The sequence below is a fragment of the Gadus macrocephalus genome, chromosome 11, assembly GCF_031168955.1.
Source record: "Gadus macrocephalus chromosome 11, ASM3116895v1".
In the NCBI taxonomy this organism is placed as follows: domain Eukaryota; kingdom Metazoa; phylum Chordata; class Actinopteri; order Gadiformes; family Gadidae; genus Gadus; species Gadus macrocephalus.
In genome coordinates, this window is record NC_082392.1 from 22,792,779 (window position 1) to 22,809,908 (window position 17,130).

Consider the following 17,130-nt stretch of genomic DNA (forward strand, 5'->3'; position numbering starts at 1 on the left):
CCTGGTGTCCTTCAGAGCCGGTCTCCCATCGAGCTGAGAGAGCATCGTGCATCATGAGAGAGAGAGAGATAGAGATAGAGAGAGAGAGAGAGAGAGAGAGAGAGGCCATACAAAGAAATATCAAACTAGACATCCCAATTAAGATGCGTCAAATATTAAAATATTTGACGCAGTGATAGAGCCCATTGCGCTCTACGACTGTGAAGTCTGGGGCCCACTCACCAACCAAGATTTGTAAAATGGGACAAACATCAAATTGAAACTCTTCATGCAGAATTATGCAAAGTAATACAAAAATTCCAAAGAAAGACAACAAATAATGCCTGCTGAGCTGAATTAGGACAATATCCAATCGTTATTAAAATTCAGAAGAGAGCCCTAAAATTGTATAACCACCTTAAGGAAAGCGACAGCAACACACTCACACAACAAGGCTCTTACCCACAGAGAGTTACACCGAGAAAAATGTCCCCTTAGCCAGCTTGTCCTGGGAATCTGTCCAACACACAACAACCAACACATCAGGCAAAACTAAATTCTAAGAAAACAAATGGAGAAATATTTGGCACATCAGAAAGAGTCCACCAAAAACCACAATAAATTGGCATGCTATTTGTCCCTTAACAGAGACTACAACGTGGCAGAATACCTGACCACCCTGACCGACCCAAAACTGAGGAAATCATTGACCAGATACAGACTCAGCGAACACAGCCTGGCCATCGAGAAGGGATGCCACAGACAGACCTGGCTCCCAAGGGAAGACAGACTGCTCCCACTGCACACACAACCAACTAGAGACAGAACTGCACTTCCTGACTTCCTGCCAGTCATACGAAGACATCAGGAATACACAATTCCCAAGGATTACAAAGGCATGCAAGGACTTCAAAGACACTCCAGATGCTCACCAACTGCCACAACAATGTGTGAACGCAGCAGCAAGATTCGTCACCTGCTGTGATGAGGGAAGGACCTCAAACTCCCCATAGACTCATCCCCCTGGACTCACTCTTCACATAATAATTGCATTAATCCTCCGTAAGGTAAATACTGTGTATTTAGAGTGTATCTTTAATTTATCTGTTTATAAGAGATACTGTAATTTTTGTAATTCTTATAATATCGCACAAAGTACTTTTATAGTATAACATTTGATATGCAGAGATATTTTGTTTAACGGTTTATACTTATTATTATAATATATACCTTACCTTTTTACTTTTTATTTTATAACACTGTTTATTTTATTGTTCACCTGCTTTGGCAATGCAAATGTATATTTCTCATGAATTGAATTGAGCGAGAGAGAGAGAGAGAGAGAGAGAGAGAGAGAGAGAGAGAGAGAGGCCAGAAAAAGAAATATCAAACTAGACATCCCAATTAAGATCTGGCTAAAAATATTTGACGCAGTGATAGAGAGAGAGAGAGAGAGAGAGAGAGAGAGAGAGAGACTAATTGCGTTGTCTCAGTACTGGACCACTATCCCTACAAAGTGGCCCCTCGTGGTGGGGAGGGGATGTGGAGGGGGGAGGGGTTGGGGATGACAGGGGGACTAAAGCGGGGGGGCAGGTGGTGATAAACATAAGGGAGTGTATGGGCTCCATCGTGGAGTCTGATATGTCCCCATCTGGCCCCACTGAAGATGACCCCTGGCCCGGTATTTGGGAATCCTTTAAGCAGGAAACAAAGAAACAAAACCAAATTGCAGGGTGGTGGTGATGACAGAGTCCCTGTCACCCTGCGTTCACACCAAAAGATGCATTTGCTGCCCGAACGCGTTGTCGCCGAAGTTTTGCGGCGCAGCAAATCAAGTTTTGCTGCGCAGCAAAATTCTTGCGGCGCAGCAAAGGTTTTGCGGCGCAGCAAAGGTTTTGACGCGTTTATGGGTTCATGAGACCATTCGGAGCCTGGAAGGCTGGTGCTGCCTGCTACCCAACTGGGTTTTGTTTGGGGTTCTTATTCTATCCCTTTAGCATACTCATAGTTTAGTTTAACTGTAAACACAACTACACTACAAAATGCTGATTTGTGGGTTTTTTCGAGTTACTAAATAAATGTAACGGTAGTGAACTCTAGGTCACTCCAAGGGAGGAACACTGATTGGCTGTTACGGCATGTCACTCAGTGGCAACGCCTCAGTGGCAACGCTGTTGAACGCTGATTGGCTGTCATCACGCGTTTGCTGCCGAAAAGTTGAAATATTTCAACTCGAGCAGCATTTGGCACGCCGTAAAATACGTGAACGCGCCCGCCGCCCGTGCCCGGCAGCGGGCACGGGCGTGCTGCAAATCAGATTTTGCCGCGCCGCAAATCAAATTTTGCTGCCGGTTTTCTCGGCAGCAAGTGCTGTGGCAGCAAAGCAGCAACGCGTCTCTACATTCACTTTGAATGGGATCGTGCTGCGCGGCAACTTTTTGCATCTTTTGGTGTGAACGCAGGGTCAGAGTTAATGTGATGCATCAGAGAATGGCTGACTGAGGGCACAGAGCCAATAAAGTGACCATAAGAACCAGAGATTTGATGATAAATAGGAGTATAGGATCCTTGAACGCAAATGGCGCTCGACTAAACTTGAGGTCTTTCATCTTGCATGGCATAATAGTCTGATCACCTATAAGGGTGCGCTGACTATCGCCAGGAACGCCTACTTTTCTAGTATCATTAATTTGAATAGAAATAATCCTAAATTTCTTTTTGACACGGTGAGGAGTCTCACTCAGAAACAGAATCGGACCGTAGGCTCCTCGATCTTGGCAGGTGAATTCATGGATTTCTTTGAGAATAAGATTCAATCAATTAGAGAGGAAATTGATGCTTACCGGGCGGCTAATCCTACACATCCTGTGGGGCAGGATGGGGTTCTGCCAAGTAGGATGGTGAACTCTGACGCAACTCTTTTGGAGTTTAAGGCGATTTCCTTGGTGGAACTTGAAAGGGTGATAAAGGCCTCAAAGCCAACAACTTGTATGTTGGATCCGCTCCCTTCTAGGGTTCTTAAGGAACTTGTTCCAACGGTGGGGCCTGTTATCCTCTTGCTTATGAATCTTTCGTTTTCAACAGGAATTGTTCCTTCCAATTTCAAGGCTGCGGTGTTAAAACCGCTACTCAAAAAGCCTGGCCTAGATCCTGAATTAGTCAGGAACTATCGGCCTATATCGAATCTGCCCTTCTTGTCTAAGGTACAGGAAAGGATTGTAGCAAAGCAAATTGTTGACTATTTGACGAGGAATAATCTCTTCGAACCTTTCCAGTCGGGGTTCAGGAATTTCCACTCAACTGAAACTGCTATTACAAGAGTTGTAAATGACATCCTTCTTGCTTTGGATAAAAATACAAGCACAATGCTTGTGATGTTGGATCTGAGCGCTGCGTTTGATACGATTGACCATAGCACTCTTCTTCACCGTCTTGAACACTATGTTGGTATCGGGGGTACGGCTCTTGGTTGGCTCGAATCGTACCTCACAGATAGAACCCAATTTGTGCTTCATGAGGGTGCAGAATCGAAGCATTGTAAATTGCGCTTTGGCGTACCACAAGGGTCGGTTCTTGGTCCATTGCTTTTTGCAATTTATATGCTTCCCCTCGGTGACGTTATCCGCGGCTTCGGAATTAGTTTCCATTGCTATGCGGATGACACCCAGCTCTACATTCCTGTAGATTCCGGGGATTCTGCCCAGATTCAAAAGGTTGAGTCCTGTTTGGCTGCTGTGAAGGGCTGGATGTCACAAAACTTCCTACAGCTTAATACTGGGAAGACAGAGCTGATGATTATCGGCTCGAAGCGGGACCGGGAAAAGTTTGAGGATGTCTCTCTGTGGTTGGATGGCTTCGCCATCCCACAGAGTGCATCCGTCAGAAATCTTGGTGTCTTGTTTGACCCTCAACTATGCTTTGATCAGCATATAAGAAGTATAACTAGAATTGCCTTTTTCCATTTGAGAAACATTGCAAGAATCAGATCAATGTTATCTGTAGTGGATGCAGAGACACTGATTCATGCGTTTGTCTCGTCAAGACTGGACTATTGCAATGCACTGTTCTCGGGATTACCGAACTCTACTACAAAGAGTCTACAGCTGGTACACAATGCGGCAGCTAGATTGCTGACCAGAACGAGAAAGTTTGATCATATTACACCTATTCTCGCCTCTTTACATTGGCTACCAATAACTTTCAGATCAGACTTTAAGGTGCTATTGCTAACCTATAAAGCCTTGCATGGACTATCTCCATTGTACCTGAAGGACCTGATCATTCCTTATAGTCCTTCTCGGTCTCTCCGGTCTTCGGGAGCCGGCCTTCTTTCATTGCCGAAGGTTAAAAAGAAATTGGCTGGACAGAGAGCGTTTGCCTATCGAGCCCCCTTTTTATGGAATAGGCTGCCATCAGCGATCAGGGAAGCTGACTCTGTGGAGCTATTCAAAGGGAAGCTCAAAACGCACCTCTACAATCTTGCATTTGGAGTGTGAAAACAACAGATGCGTAGTGAAGACTACTCTGTTTGCTTGTGCTTTTCTTATTACATTATACATTCCCACTATGTACTTTTCCGTTCTAATTCACTATTCTGTCAGTTGTAGCGTGCTGCGGGTGCTGGACTGGATGCCTGGACTCTCCTCATGGATAACCGGCCAGAACCCCATCACCTTTTTAAATATGATGTACATGTATTTACCTGTACATGTATTTACCTGTATGCCAATTGTGGCACCCATTGCACTCCTGACCATCCCTGGAAGAAGGGATCCCCTACACTGCGTTTCTTCTCAAGATTTCTTCCTTGCTGATTCAAGGGAGTTTTTTCTTGCCCGTGTGGGGGCATGGGTAAAGGGGGGTGTCGCAAATATTTGGCCTGTTAAGCCCTTTGAGACTGTAATGGTGATTAAGGGCTATACAAATAAAATTGAATTGAATTGAATTGAGTACTGTAACGTCCGCTTACATTTGACAAACATTTGTGATAATTACTTATTGAGGTACATAAAATAACGTCAATTGAACCTGCAAAGTGGATGAAATGACTCATCCCTCTCTCTCTCTCTCTGTCTGTGTCTGTGTGTCAGTGGGTCTGTGTGTCTGTGTGTCTGTGTGTGTTGCACATGTATTTCTCCTGATTTAGGTTTTTGCATATGTTCATATTTAGGTCAGGACACAAAGAGGAGAAGGAAAATACCCAATGGTCCAAGGAGGGAGAGAAGGAAAGGAGGGATGGGGAGAAGAGGGGAGAGGAGGGAGAAGGGGGAGAGGAGAGGATCTAAGCTCCCATCCTATCGTCTTCTAAGCCAACGGGAAGTCAAAACCTGAACTGGCAAAACATGTACCGTGGTGGCGTTTACTCAGCACATTCCTGTAGAACAACAAAGGCCCGGCGCTGGCGTTTCATAACCCTCCGTACCGCTGCTCTTTGTCTTCAGGCTCTGTGTGTCCGTGGTTGCAGGGAGGAGGAGGAAGGGGGGGTTGCTTTTCATCCTATTTGGACAAAGCCAGATACACTGGGGGACTTTCACAATATAGAACAAAAACTTCACCTGATCCAGGTGAAATGTATTGACTTCTTACCAAAGGAGGCATTTCTGATAAAAGCCTACTCGTTCCCGTTAAAACATGGCATCTTTATCAGGCCAGCATCTCTTCGTTGCAGGTGTTGCATACAACATTGGTATATGTGTGCAGGGCATCACATAGGAAAGAAGAAAGACATAGCCAGGGCCATTATTAACATATTAATCAAATGTCACCAAGATAATACAAGAACTTCATCATATAAGCCCTGACAAAATGCTAAGAGACCAAGGAAATTATGAGCTGGATGCTAGGAAGACAGAGATGGAAACAGAGAAGTAAAACGAAGAAAGAAAGAAAGAAAGAAAGAAAGAAAGAAAGAAAGAAAGAAAGAAAGAAAGAAAGAACAGATTTGACTGCTAATCTCCTTCTGAGTGGCTCAGAAGGAGCCACTCAGCCTCCTTAGACGTGCAGCTCAGACCCCGTCCACCGTGTGGACAAGACATACGTCTTGTGCGTTTCGGCTGACCGCCTAGACGGAGCCGGCGAATCCGGTGACCGAAACCGCACATTTCTGAAACCACCCTCGGAGGTGGTTTCAAATCTATCCAGACCTATGCGGTTTCGTGTTAGGATACATGTGGACGCCTGAAACGCAAACGATGATGTCATTAGCCCCCCACCAGCTGGGGGACGTCAGAGTTGCGTTGAATTTTTTATTCATTATTTTATTTGTATTCTTTTTGTAGCTTTAAATAAAGCCCCGTGATGAATTTAATTACTAACTGTAGGCTACATTAAAATGTATTTCTGCTTAATTAAAAAGGTTGAATCTCTTCGTGACTGAATGTTTGTATACAGGCTGGCTGTATGCGCGCAGGGTTGATGCGCTCCGCCTTTTTCTGTGGAGAACCAGCGCCTTGAATATTTACTACAGCGTTTCTCCAGCTCGATGTGGTTTCTATTAGGGCCACACGTGAAGAAATTAAACTCGAGAATAAAGTTGAAATGTCACGTCGACTTTAATCTCGACGTGTCGTCTTTAATCTCGACATGTCGTCTTTAAACTCGAAATGTCGACTTTAAACTCGAAATGTCGAGAATAAAGTTGAAACATCATATCGACTTTAATCTCGACGTGTCCATTTTCCGTTCCTCTGTCAGCATGCAGGGCATCCTCCCAAGCGTGTAGCGGATGACATGAAGTAGTCGTCCGCTGTAGTAGTGCGGCATTGCCATCAGTGGTTGCATTGACGGTTTTAGTCGCTATATTGTTTGGATGGAGGCCTACACCACAAACAATGACCCCAGGGTTATTGCCGACTACTTCGTGTCATCCGCTGCACGCTTGGGAGGATGCCCGGAGCGTCTGCGTGCTGACAGAGGAACGGAAAATGGACACGTCGAGATTAAAGTAGGCCTATATAAGATGTTTCAACTTTATTCTCGACATTTAGAGTTTAAAGTCGACACGTCGAGATTAAAGTCGACGTGACATTTCAACTTTATTCTCGACATTTCGAGTTTAATGTCGACATGTTGACGTTGACATTAAAGTCGACGTGTCGATTTTAATCTCGTCACGGCAAAAAAATAAAAATTCTTCACGTGTGGCCCTAATAGTCCATCGTAGGTTTCGCAATGACTCCGACTTTACGGAGATATTCCTGAACCGCATAAGGCTACGGTTACATGATGACGCTCTGAACAGAAGACGCAAAAGTGGCGTTGTGTCTTCACATTTTATTCCGCGTTTAGACAAGCGTTTTCGGGAAGAAATCTGCGTGCATACGGTGAAGCAAAAATGTGTGGAATTCGATTGGGTATGGATATCAGGCGGCTAGGTGGTGCTGTGATACACTATCACACAACACCGCCATGTCTGAGCGCATGCATAGATTCTTCCTTCTTCTCTTATCTGCGCCGCGAAAACTAAAACATAAATATAACCGCAAGCGTTGTTTAACGGGGACCGAGCAAAAATAAAAGTCAAGAACACACTAATGGAAGATATATAACATATAATTGTCATATTTAAGGAAAGATGTTCCACTTATAAACCTGGTACCGTATTCACAAAGGATCTTAGGGCTAAAAGTAGGTCCTAACTGGCGAATTTAGGAACTCCTAAAAATAATGAGCGTGTCACTCTTAAATTTAGGACTCCTAACTTTTTTCACTAAGAGCAATTCACAAAGTATTTTAGGCCTAAAAGTAGCACCTAAGTCAAGGAGAGCTTAAAAGTCCTCAAGAGGACTCCTAACTCAGTAAGACCTAATCACAAAGAATCGTAAAATGCCTGCGAGACGAAATGTTAGGGTATTAAACTTGTTGTGGAGTTAGTGCGCGATGCAATAACATCCCAGACTAACAGGAATAATCCGATTAGTCCCGAAATAAAATGTTTGGCCACACTACGTTATTTAGCAACAGGGGAAATGCAACTTTGCAATGCCGACAATTTAAAAATATCGCAACCATCAGTCAGCCGTGCCATAAACTTTCCTTTGGATATTCAACAATTACACAGGATCAAAGCCAACTTCATGGCAATTGCAGGTATGCCCGGTGTGGTCGGTGATATTGACGGGACGCACATAAAAATAATTGCGGCATCAAAAGACGAGGACGTGTTCGTCAATAGGAAGAAAATGCATTCCATCAACACGCAGGTTGTTTTTGATGCAAATTTTAACATAGCCTACTGGATGTTGTTGCAAAGTGGCCTGGAGCTTCAGCTACCCATGATTCGCGCATTTTAATGGTGAGCGGTCTGAGGCAGCTTTTTGAGATGTACCAGTTGGGTGTCACTTGCTGGGTGACAGTGACTATCCATGCAAGACGTGGCTCTAGACACCCTACCTCAATCCACAACCGGGAGCACAGTTAAAGTATAACATGTAAGTTATTACGCAGATTACGCTTAGTCCTACGCCGGGTGAACAACATCCTAAAGGACCAGGTCCACCCAGCGCACCATCTCTTCCAGCGACTGCCCTCCGGACGGAGATACCGTTCCATCCGCTCCAGGTCCAGCAGATTGACCAATAGCCTCTATCCAAAGGCTGTCAGACTGCTGAACGAACAACCTGCCCCCCGCACCCCCCACCCCACCCCCTCGGTCATATAACTCATATAACACTATTTTCCATCTATTGCAGGACTGCAGCCCCCCAACCCCCCTCACTCTCACACATCACAACTATGGACTGGACTTGGCTGCATTCTTATTCAAGTTATTATTGTTATTTATTTATTTACTTATCTATTTATCTTTTTTTATTTTTATTTTTTTATTTATTAATATATTTATATTTATATACTATGCCAGTGGTGATGCTCTAAACTTAATTTCGTTGATTAACTCTGTTAAACAAGGACAATAAAGAATCTGAATCTGAATCTGAATCTAAAACACATCGTATTGGCTCTTTGACGCCTTTTATTTGTTGAATCCATATTTATTATTGTTTACTGATTTCCTCCATATATGCTAGAGCACAAAAACATACACGAAATGTTGTGGAGAGAGGAATTGGGCAGATGAAACGTCGGTTTCATGTCCTCCACGGCGAAATACGCCTCACCCCAGAGAGGGCAAGCACAGTAATCACTGTATGTGCCATTCTACACAACCTCTGCAAGCGGAGGAACATTCCACAGCCAGACGATGATGATGATGATGATGATGATGATGATGATGGCGATCACCATGACAATGAATTTGGCCGTGTGGAACCGAGTGGACTGGCATTTAGGGATCACTTTGAAAACCCATTTTAGGTAAACACCTTGGCACAAGTCAGTCAACACTTGTGTAGTTCATAACATTTATTTTCTTTTAAATTTTACGTATTTTTATTGTTTGCTTTCTCTCTATCTTGAACGTGCAGGCTACAACGTCATTATCGTGGTCTGCACAAAATTGTCATCATGCGTGTATTCTGCTAACTGCACTATAACTACTTAATAGGAATTCATTTCTAGCCTAGGCTATTTCCTTGTTTTTCGGTGATTTAGTTGGCTCGTCTGAACAACCAATCACCGAACTGACCGTTTCTAAACTCGTGCACGTAATCCATAGCAATGGCGCGTCACTCTTAGTTCATTCTTAGTGATTCATCCTTAGTAAGAGTAGGTCTCAGCGGCTTTGTGAATAACTTTCAAGCAAAAAACTCCTACGTCAAAGGTTTTAGCGCGAGTTAGGAGCACTCCTAGCGGTAAGATAAAATGCTTTGGGAATACGCCCCCTGAACTGCAGCCTCATTCACATGGTCAAAATGTCTCTTGATGCCGGAATGTTGATTGCCTGATGACTTTCAGGTGCTGTTCAATGTTGTGTTTCTTAAATGAGTAGCAATGACAGAATGTCATGTTCAGCATGTTCTTAATGCTCGAATCAGGATTCGCACTCTCAAACTAAGGACCACCAGTACACGGCATTAACCTGTCGAGCCACTGACATGCCTGACAGCATGAAGTCTCATTCACATCGTGAAAATGACGATTTATAAGCACACAACATCAAGAAAACTCCAAGCACACATTTCACGAGAGAATGAAGGGCTTTCTTAAAATAGTACAGATCTGAAAATGTGCACTGTTAATGGTATCCACCTAATGATAGCCGTATGATAGTTATACAATAACAAAATGGTCAGATAGGCAAAATAGGTTGTGTAAATTGTGTGAAAATTAAACATTTTTAGAGCAGAAGACCAGGGTGAAAAAGATGCATCTGATTATAGAGATTAAAATGATGAAATTTTTTTGAGTCCAGGTCAATCTCGTAAGGAGAAATAAGGCTAGTTCATATTTTTTTTGGGCTAACTTCCAACTTTATTGGCCAATATTTCTCAAATGGAATTAAGTAAAATAAATTCTGTCCGATGATTTTTGTGAGACTTGGTCTAAAGATTTTATGTGGCGATTTTGGTGAATTTTTGATTATTTTTGTAGCCTTTGAATCTTTTTTTTATCATGTTTAGCTTTAAAATGAAATTGTGGGAAGAGTATACATTTTTAGGGCATAAGACCCGGGTTTTATAAATGTGTCTGATTCTAGAGATTAATATTCTGAAAGAATTTTGAGTCCACGTCAATCTGGTGAGGATTAATAAACCTAATTCATGATTTTTTACAATAGCACCGCCTTTGGGTGCAGTATCACAAATTTCAAGAGTTTTCGACCTATGGTATAGGCTGCAGTTTGACTTTTACAGAATCTTACAGAAAAAAACGTGTACGCGACGTAAGCAGATCTGAGCAGAGTTTTGCGTCCTGGCAGTGTACTAGACGGAAACGCTACAGCGGAGCGTATTCAAGTATTCCACTCTGGAGGGTGGTTTCAGATTTTTGCGTTTTTAAGCCCCCAAAACGCCGTCACCGTCTAAAACGAAAGGCACTTCTGATAAAATATTTTGTCGTTTTTACCCGCAAGCGTCCTCGTGTAAACGGGGCCTAAAACGAAACCGGATAGTTTTCGCCTGTTTCGGCACAGTGTGGACGGGGCCTCAGTTGAGACCTGCACTTCTCCCGGAGCCTGAGTGCCATCAGACCCAAAGGTAAAGGATAGCGAGACCAAAGGAGATACAGAGAGTGAGACAAACGGAGAGGGAGAGACACAGAGAGAGGGAGAGACACAGAGAGAGGGAGAGACACAGAGAGAGGGAGAGACACAGAGAGAGGGAGAGACACAGAGAGAGAGAGAGACACACAGAGAGAGAGAGACACACAGAGAGAGAGACACATTGAGAGAGAGACAGAGACAGAGACAGAGACACACACACACACACACACACACACACACACACACACACACACACACACACACACACACACACACACACACACACACACACACACACACACACACACACACACACAGAGAGAGAGAGAGTAGCTAGTTCATTAGCATGTCATTGATGGAGTCCATCGGTATGTGCTCGATGAGCAGGAGGAAAAGCAGCCGTTTTTCCTTGAAGTCAATTCACATGTGCTAAAGGATGCGTGACAAATGCTGTCTGTCTGAATGAAGCAGACAGTGGGGGAGGGATAGAGAGGAGGGAGAGAGAGAGAGGAGCGACAGAAGAGAAAAGCAGTCCTGCAGTCTGTTCTATTCCAAAATGGGGGGAGAGAAAGGCAGCCTCAAATTATTTTGGCTGGAACTTGAAAGTCAAGCGGTTTGCGGTGAGGAGACGATAGCGTTTAAAAATACAGCCAATAAATGGAAAAAAAGTAGGCGAGCACACTTTTAACCTTTTAAACCAGCGTTTTTGTGTACGGCTACTGTTGCTGTGGCGCTGGGAGTGGCTCCCTGTACAGTCCGTCTGGACCGTTACGGCCGCTTGGGGTTTCCTGCCTGTGGCGAGAAAGATGAATCCCTGAGCGACTAAAGCTCTCATTATAGTCTAAATCCAGCGGACACAAATGCTGCCAGCTCCTAGGTAGGCCCTCTGTCAGCTCCTAGGTAGGCCCTCTGTCAGCTCCTAGGTAGGCCCTCTCACTGTACAACAGCTCCCAGGTAGGCCCTCTCACTGTACTACAGCTCCCAGGTAGGCCCTCTCACTGTACTACAGCTCCCAGGTAGGCCCTCTCACTGTACTACAGCTCCCAGGTAGGCCCTCTCACTGTACTACAGCTCCTAGGTAGGCCCTCTGTCAGCTCCTAGGTAGGCCCTCTCACTGTACTACAGCTCCTAGGTAGGCCCTCTCACTGTACTACAGCTCCTAGGTAGGCCCTCTGTCAGCTCCTAGGTAGGCCCTCTCACTGTACTACAGCTCCTAGGTAGGCCCTCTGTCAGCTCCTAGGTACGCCCTCTCACTGTACTACAGCTCCTAGGTAGGCCCTCTGTCAGCTCCTAGGTAGGCCCTCTGTCAGCTCCTGGGTAGGCCCTCTCACTGTACTACAGCTCCTAGGTAGGCCCTCTCACTGTACTACAGCTCCCAGGTAGGCCCTCTCACTGTACTACTGCTCCTAGGTAGGCCCTCTCACTGTACTACAGCTCCTAGGTAGGCCCTCTGTCAGCTCCTAGGTAGGCCCTCTCACTGTACTACAGCTCCTAGGTAGTTCCTCTGTCAGCTCCTAGGTAGGCCCTCTCACTGTACTACAGCTCCTAGGTAGTCCTCTGTCAGCTCCTAGGTAGGCCCTCTCACATTTAGGCTCATCAATGTTGGCCTGGGATCACTAAACCACTTCCTACCCTCGCTCTCACCATCCCCATCAGAGGCATGAAAGCTTGAAAGCATAAGTCCATCAGTAATATCACTGAGGCCAGACGCTGATACTGTTGACTTTCTTTATGTTAGGCATTGTTTGCGTTGCTGTAAAGTACACTACTGTTAAAGACATTTCCTGTCGTGAGATAATCAACTAAAACTGAAACGAGTTTTCCGACAAACAATGCACTGTGGTTTGGGTTGTGTATGTGCACGTTGGGAATATATGCCACTTTACCAGGACCAGTTACATTGACCAATTAGTAAGCATGGACACCATTAAAACACATGGTTAGATACTTGGCACCCAAAGTGGTCGACTGGAAGGGGTGCCCGGTGTGTCACCTTTAGCCCCTGGTTAATTTCTTCCAGTAACAAGTTGCTCTAAGGAGACACTGATTGCTTTGCTATTACAAAGTCAAATTAGATCAATGAGGAAGGCGTTGGCATGGCAAGGGTTTGGCATGTCACTCACATCCAAATTCCCGCTCCTAAACCAGAGGCAAATTTACTTAATGTATATATTTTGGCCAATTTCTGTGCACTCTGGGCCGAGCCGAGGCGCTGTTAGCTTTAGGGAATTAGCAGAGGAGAGCTGGAAAAGCAGAGCGGTGATGGCGGTTACCACCTTACTCAGGAACCCTGCCAACAACCCCCCCCCCCCCCCCTCCCCCAAACACCAGCCTTCCGAGTTGCAAGTGGGGAAATCTCCCAGCATTCTTGCGGCATTTCACAGAGGCACGCCCCCTTTTGGTCGGGCCCCCTCGGAATTCTGAGAGTATACCGAGTTCAGTATTGAAGCTCTCAACAAAAATGGCTGCGCCCGTAAAGAGATTTATATTCTTGTATTTGTACCATGGTGGTCATTTTAATGTTGATTTTAAATCCTCTTACACACTTGATTACGTTGCTACTTTATACCGGTCACCAATTTATGCATTGCACGGTCTGGCTGTGCGTGCAATACAATGTTAAGTTGTATTGTTTGTTTTTTAGCTGGATTGCTAAAGTGGCTAATGTAGCTAAAAATAAACAACGACTAGCCAATTTCATGACACAATCACAAAGACGAACGGGAATGCTATATGTGCACCGGAAATTACACCACAAGTGCAACTCGGAAGGCTGGTGTCCGAGGCATCTGGATCACACCATTACAATTGTATTATTTACGCATGATATGTAACTGAGAATATTAAATGTCAACATGGATGGGTTACACACACACACACACACACACACACACACACACACACACACACACACACACACACACACACACACACACACACACATTTATATGGATGCATCTGTTGGCAGAGCTTCAATGTGAGATACAGCTAGATGTGCTGGTGGCCAGCGAAGGCCCAGCCTCAGAATACAACATAGAAAGGAACAGGAAGGGCAGTGGCATTGTGGGAGGAAAGAGTTTGATGCAACTCAAAAATGCTATATTATTCCAACTCCTTCCCAACCAGGCTCCAGGCTACTGCTCCATAGTTTTACAAAGGCTCAAGGGAGAAAATGAATTGAAGGAAAAAGTGTTTGGTTTTAAATTACACTTTTTGAAGACATAAAGTTGTCATTCCTTCTTGTTTTCACATTTATAAATCTTGAGTAAAACAAAGAGGAGAAACTATTGCTGGTGTGTTGGGCTTGACAAATGGACCCTCATTACGGCTGGACCAAATAGAAGCTGCATCTCCCTGGTCAGAGCGATGTCAGCGAAGGAAGCAGACCTAAATAGATGTGGTTTCGATGTAAAGCTGAAGTCCGACATTTCTGTCTGGTTAGTGTGCCGTCAAACGACCATCGCTATGTATAAACCAGGGCCACTTTACTGTGTGCTCCACATCCCCCTTCTGAATACCACAAATTACTTTCATTCTCTCAGAGATATTCAGCGTCTACACACAGAGCGAGAACACACACTTCCACTCACAAGCCCTTCATTTAGTCAAGACTTAGGGAATATTCTCTGCTTCTCTCTCCATTTAAAATAAAGGGAAATATGCAGTAAACACAGAAAGACATTTGTGTTAGGGATCATATTGGATGTAGATCTACTCCTTTGGTTCCATTTGATCACTAGTAATGTGTTGTGAACGTTTATAAACAAGCCTGTTCTGTATAAGCAAGGCATTACAGTGTCTCAGTCTCACAGGACAGATACAAACATGATGCCGACTGGGAGTATAGGGACGACCATGTACTGGTGTGGTAGTCATCACACAACTGTGTGTGTGTGTGTGTGTGTGTGTGTGTGTGTGTGTGTGTGTGTGTGTGTGTGTGTGTGTGTGTGTGTGTGTGTGTGTGTGTGTGTGTGTGTGTGCGTGCGTGCGTGTGCGTGTGTTAGCCAATAGCTGCAGCGCGTGGTGCATGGATTGGCTGTTACGTCAGAAGCTCCAAATCTACGCGATCGAAGAATATAAGTGTTGATCCACGCTTCTCCTAAATAAAGCAACCGTTGAATCAGTCCATTCAAATAAAAATAAAGTGAATTGCAAAACAACCAGTCGACCTCATTCAACTACATACCAACTATATATATACACGATACAATACGCCTGATGTTGGAGCACGTTGCGATAAGTTTAAACACTTTAAGATCAAGCCTTGTTGTGCTTCTACTTTCCATGGAATGATTCCCGGGTAGGAGACGCGTTAGTGCGAAACAACCCCGAACCACAGCAGCGGGCGGCACACAACCCTTACCCTGCGATGAGATGTTTCCTGGGAATGAATTCCACAAGATAGAAGCCATCTTGTGACCCCACACACACACACACACACACACACACACACACACACACACACACACACACACACACACACACACACACACACACACACACACACACACACACACACACACACACACACACACACACACACAGCCCCTTTTGAAGAAAAAAGTTTTGCTAAGGGGGAATGGGGGGGTTATTCCATGAGGTGCTGCTCTACGTAGCGAGGTGCTTGTCATTCAGAGGAGACAATGTGCTCGTTATACACACACACATACACATATATAAACACATATATCTATGTATACACACACACACACACACACACACACACACACACACACACACACACACACACACACACACACACACACACACACACACATATATATATATATATATATATATATATATATATATATATATATATATATATATATATGATATTTTACATACTTGGACTATCTCCCCCTCCGCGCTGATAGTGGCCCCAGCTTTGGAGAAGCGTCCTTGCAACCCGGTCGTGTACGTGGTGTAATCTCCATTGGGACTCGACTCGAACAGAACCACCTCCACAAACGCGGTGTCCTTAGCGACCACGGAGCCGAGTGACGTGGAGACCACGAAGATCACCAGGACCACCGAGTCGGGGTCCAGGGCCAGGCGCAGAGGGAACAGCATCATCTTGCCGGCTGGATCTGCGCCGATCGGAACATAGTTTCCAAGGCTGATCGGATGGATCGAAGGAATCGAGTCTGTTCGGAACGGTCGAAAAGGCGAACGAAACGCAGCGGACCCGGAATTGTGCAATAAAAGCTGCAGCGAGACCGGAGCGCGTTTATTCACCACTGCAGCCTCGTCAATTACACTCTCTCTCCCTCCCTCCCTCCCTCCCTCTTTCTCTAACTCTCCTCTCTTTCTCACCCCCACCCTACAAAGCAGATCTCCTTTGATCTCCAAACACGTGATTGTTTTTCCCTCTCCCAAAGGGTTCTTCCCATCCACCAGTCCCTCTGACCCTCTCCTCTGCCTCCCCCCACTGAAGGGAGCACTCGGTTAAGGACGTCCGGGTGCCTCAGGACAGGTTCACCACACACCAATGCCATTTTGTCTCAACCTTTCACTCTTATCGCGGGTTATTACGTTTATATCGAGTGATCTCAATATCGGTGACCTCATGTCTTTATGCACACAAGCTCGCAAACACACCCAGACTTCCACGCAGTTGTCATTTCTTGTGCCACCTTAACATAAACATTGCCCTCTCCGCTCGTTCCTCAGATATATATAAACAGTATGTATATATAAACAGTATGTATATATAATATATATATATATACATACAAATAAATAAGTGTGTGTGTGTGTGTGTGTGTGTGTGTGTGTGTGTGTGTGTGTGTGTGTGTGTGTGTGTGTGTGTGTGTGTGTGTGTGTGTGTGTGTGTGTGTGTGTGTGTGTGTGTTTACTTCAAGGTTACAACCTGGTGCACAAATTATCAGAAAACATCAAAGTTTAAAAAGATTAAAATCAGAGGACAACAATAGTGCTACACAAACCTGTGTCTACAAATGATGGGGTTTTGACCGTTTTATACATGATTAGCAGATAGATGTATAGAGAGTTATTTCTAATCAAGTAAGTAAGTGAGGGCTATGGTTATA

The 17,130-nt window shown here is 44.6% G+C and overlaps 1 protein-coding gene across 2 annotated transcripts in view; it reads right to left on the reverse strand.

Annotated features, from left to right (window-relative positions):
- znrf3 (zinc and ring finger 3) overlaps positions 1–16,491 on the reverse strand; it is a 75,311-nt gene extending 58,820 nt beyond the window's left edge. Inside the window, exon 1 of one of the 2 annotated variants that reach the window (XM_060066010.1) lies at positions 15,926–16,491. In XM_060066010.1, the coding sequence (XP_059921993.1) occupies positions 15,926–16,153 (228 nt within the window). In that variant the 5' untranslated portion in view covers positions 16,154–16,491. The remainder of the gene's footprint in view (positions 1–15,925) is intronic. The other variant, XM_060066009.1, reaches the window with a different exon arrangement.
- Between the last annotated feature and the right edge of the window lie 639 nt (positions 16,492–17,130).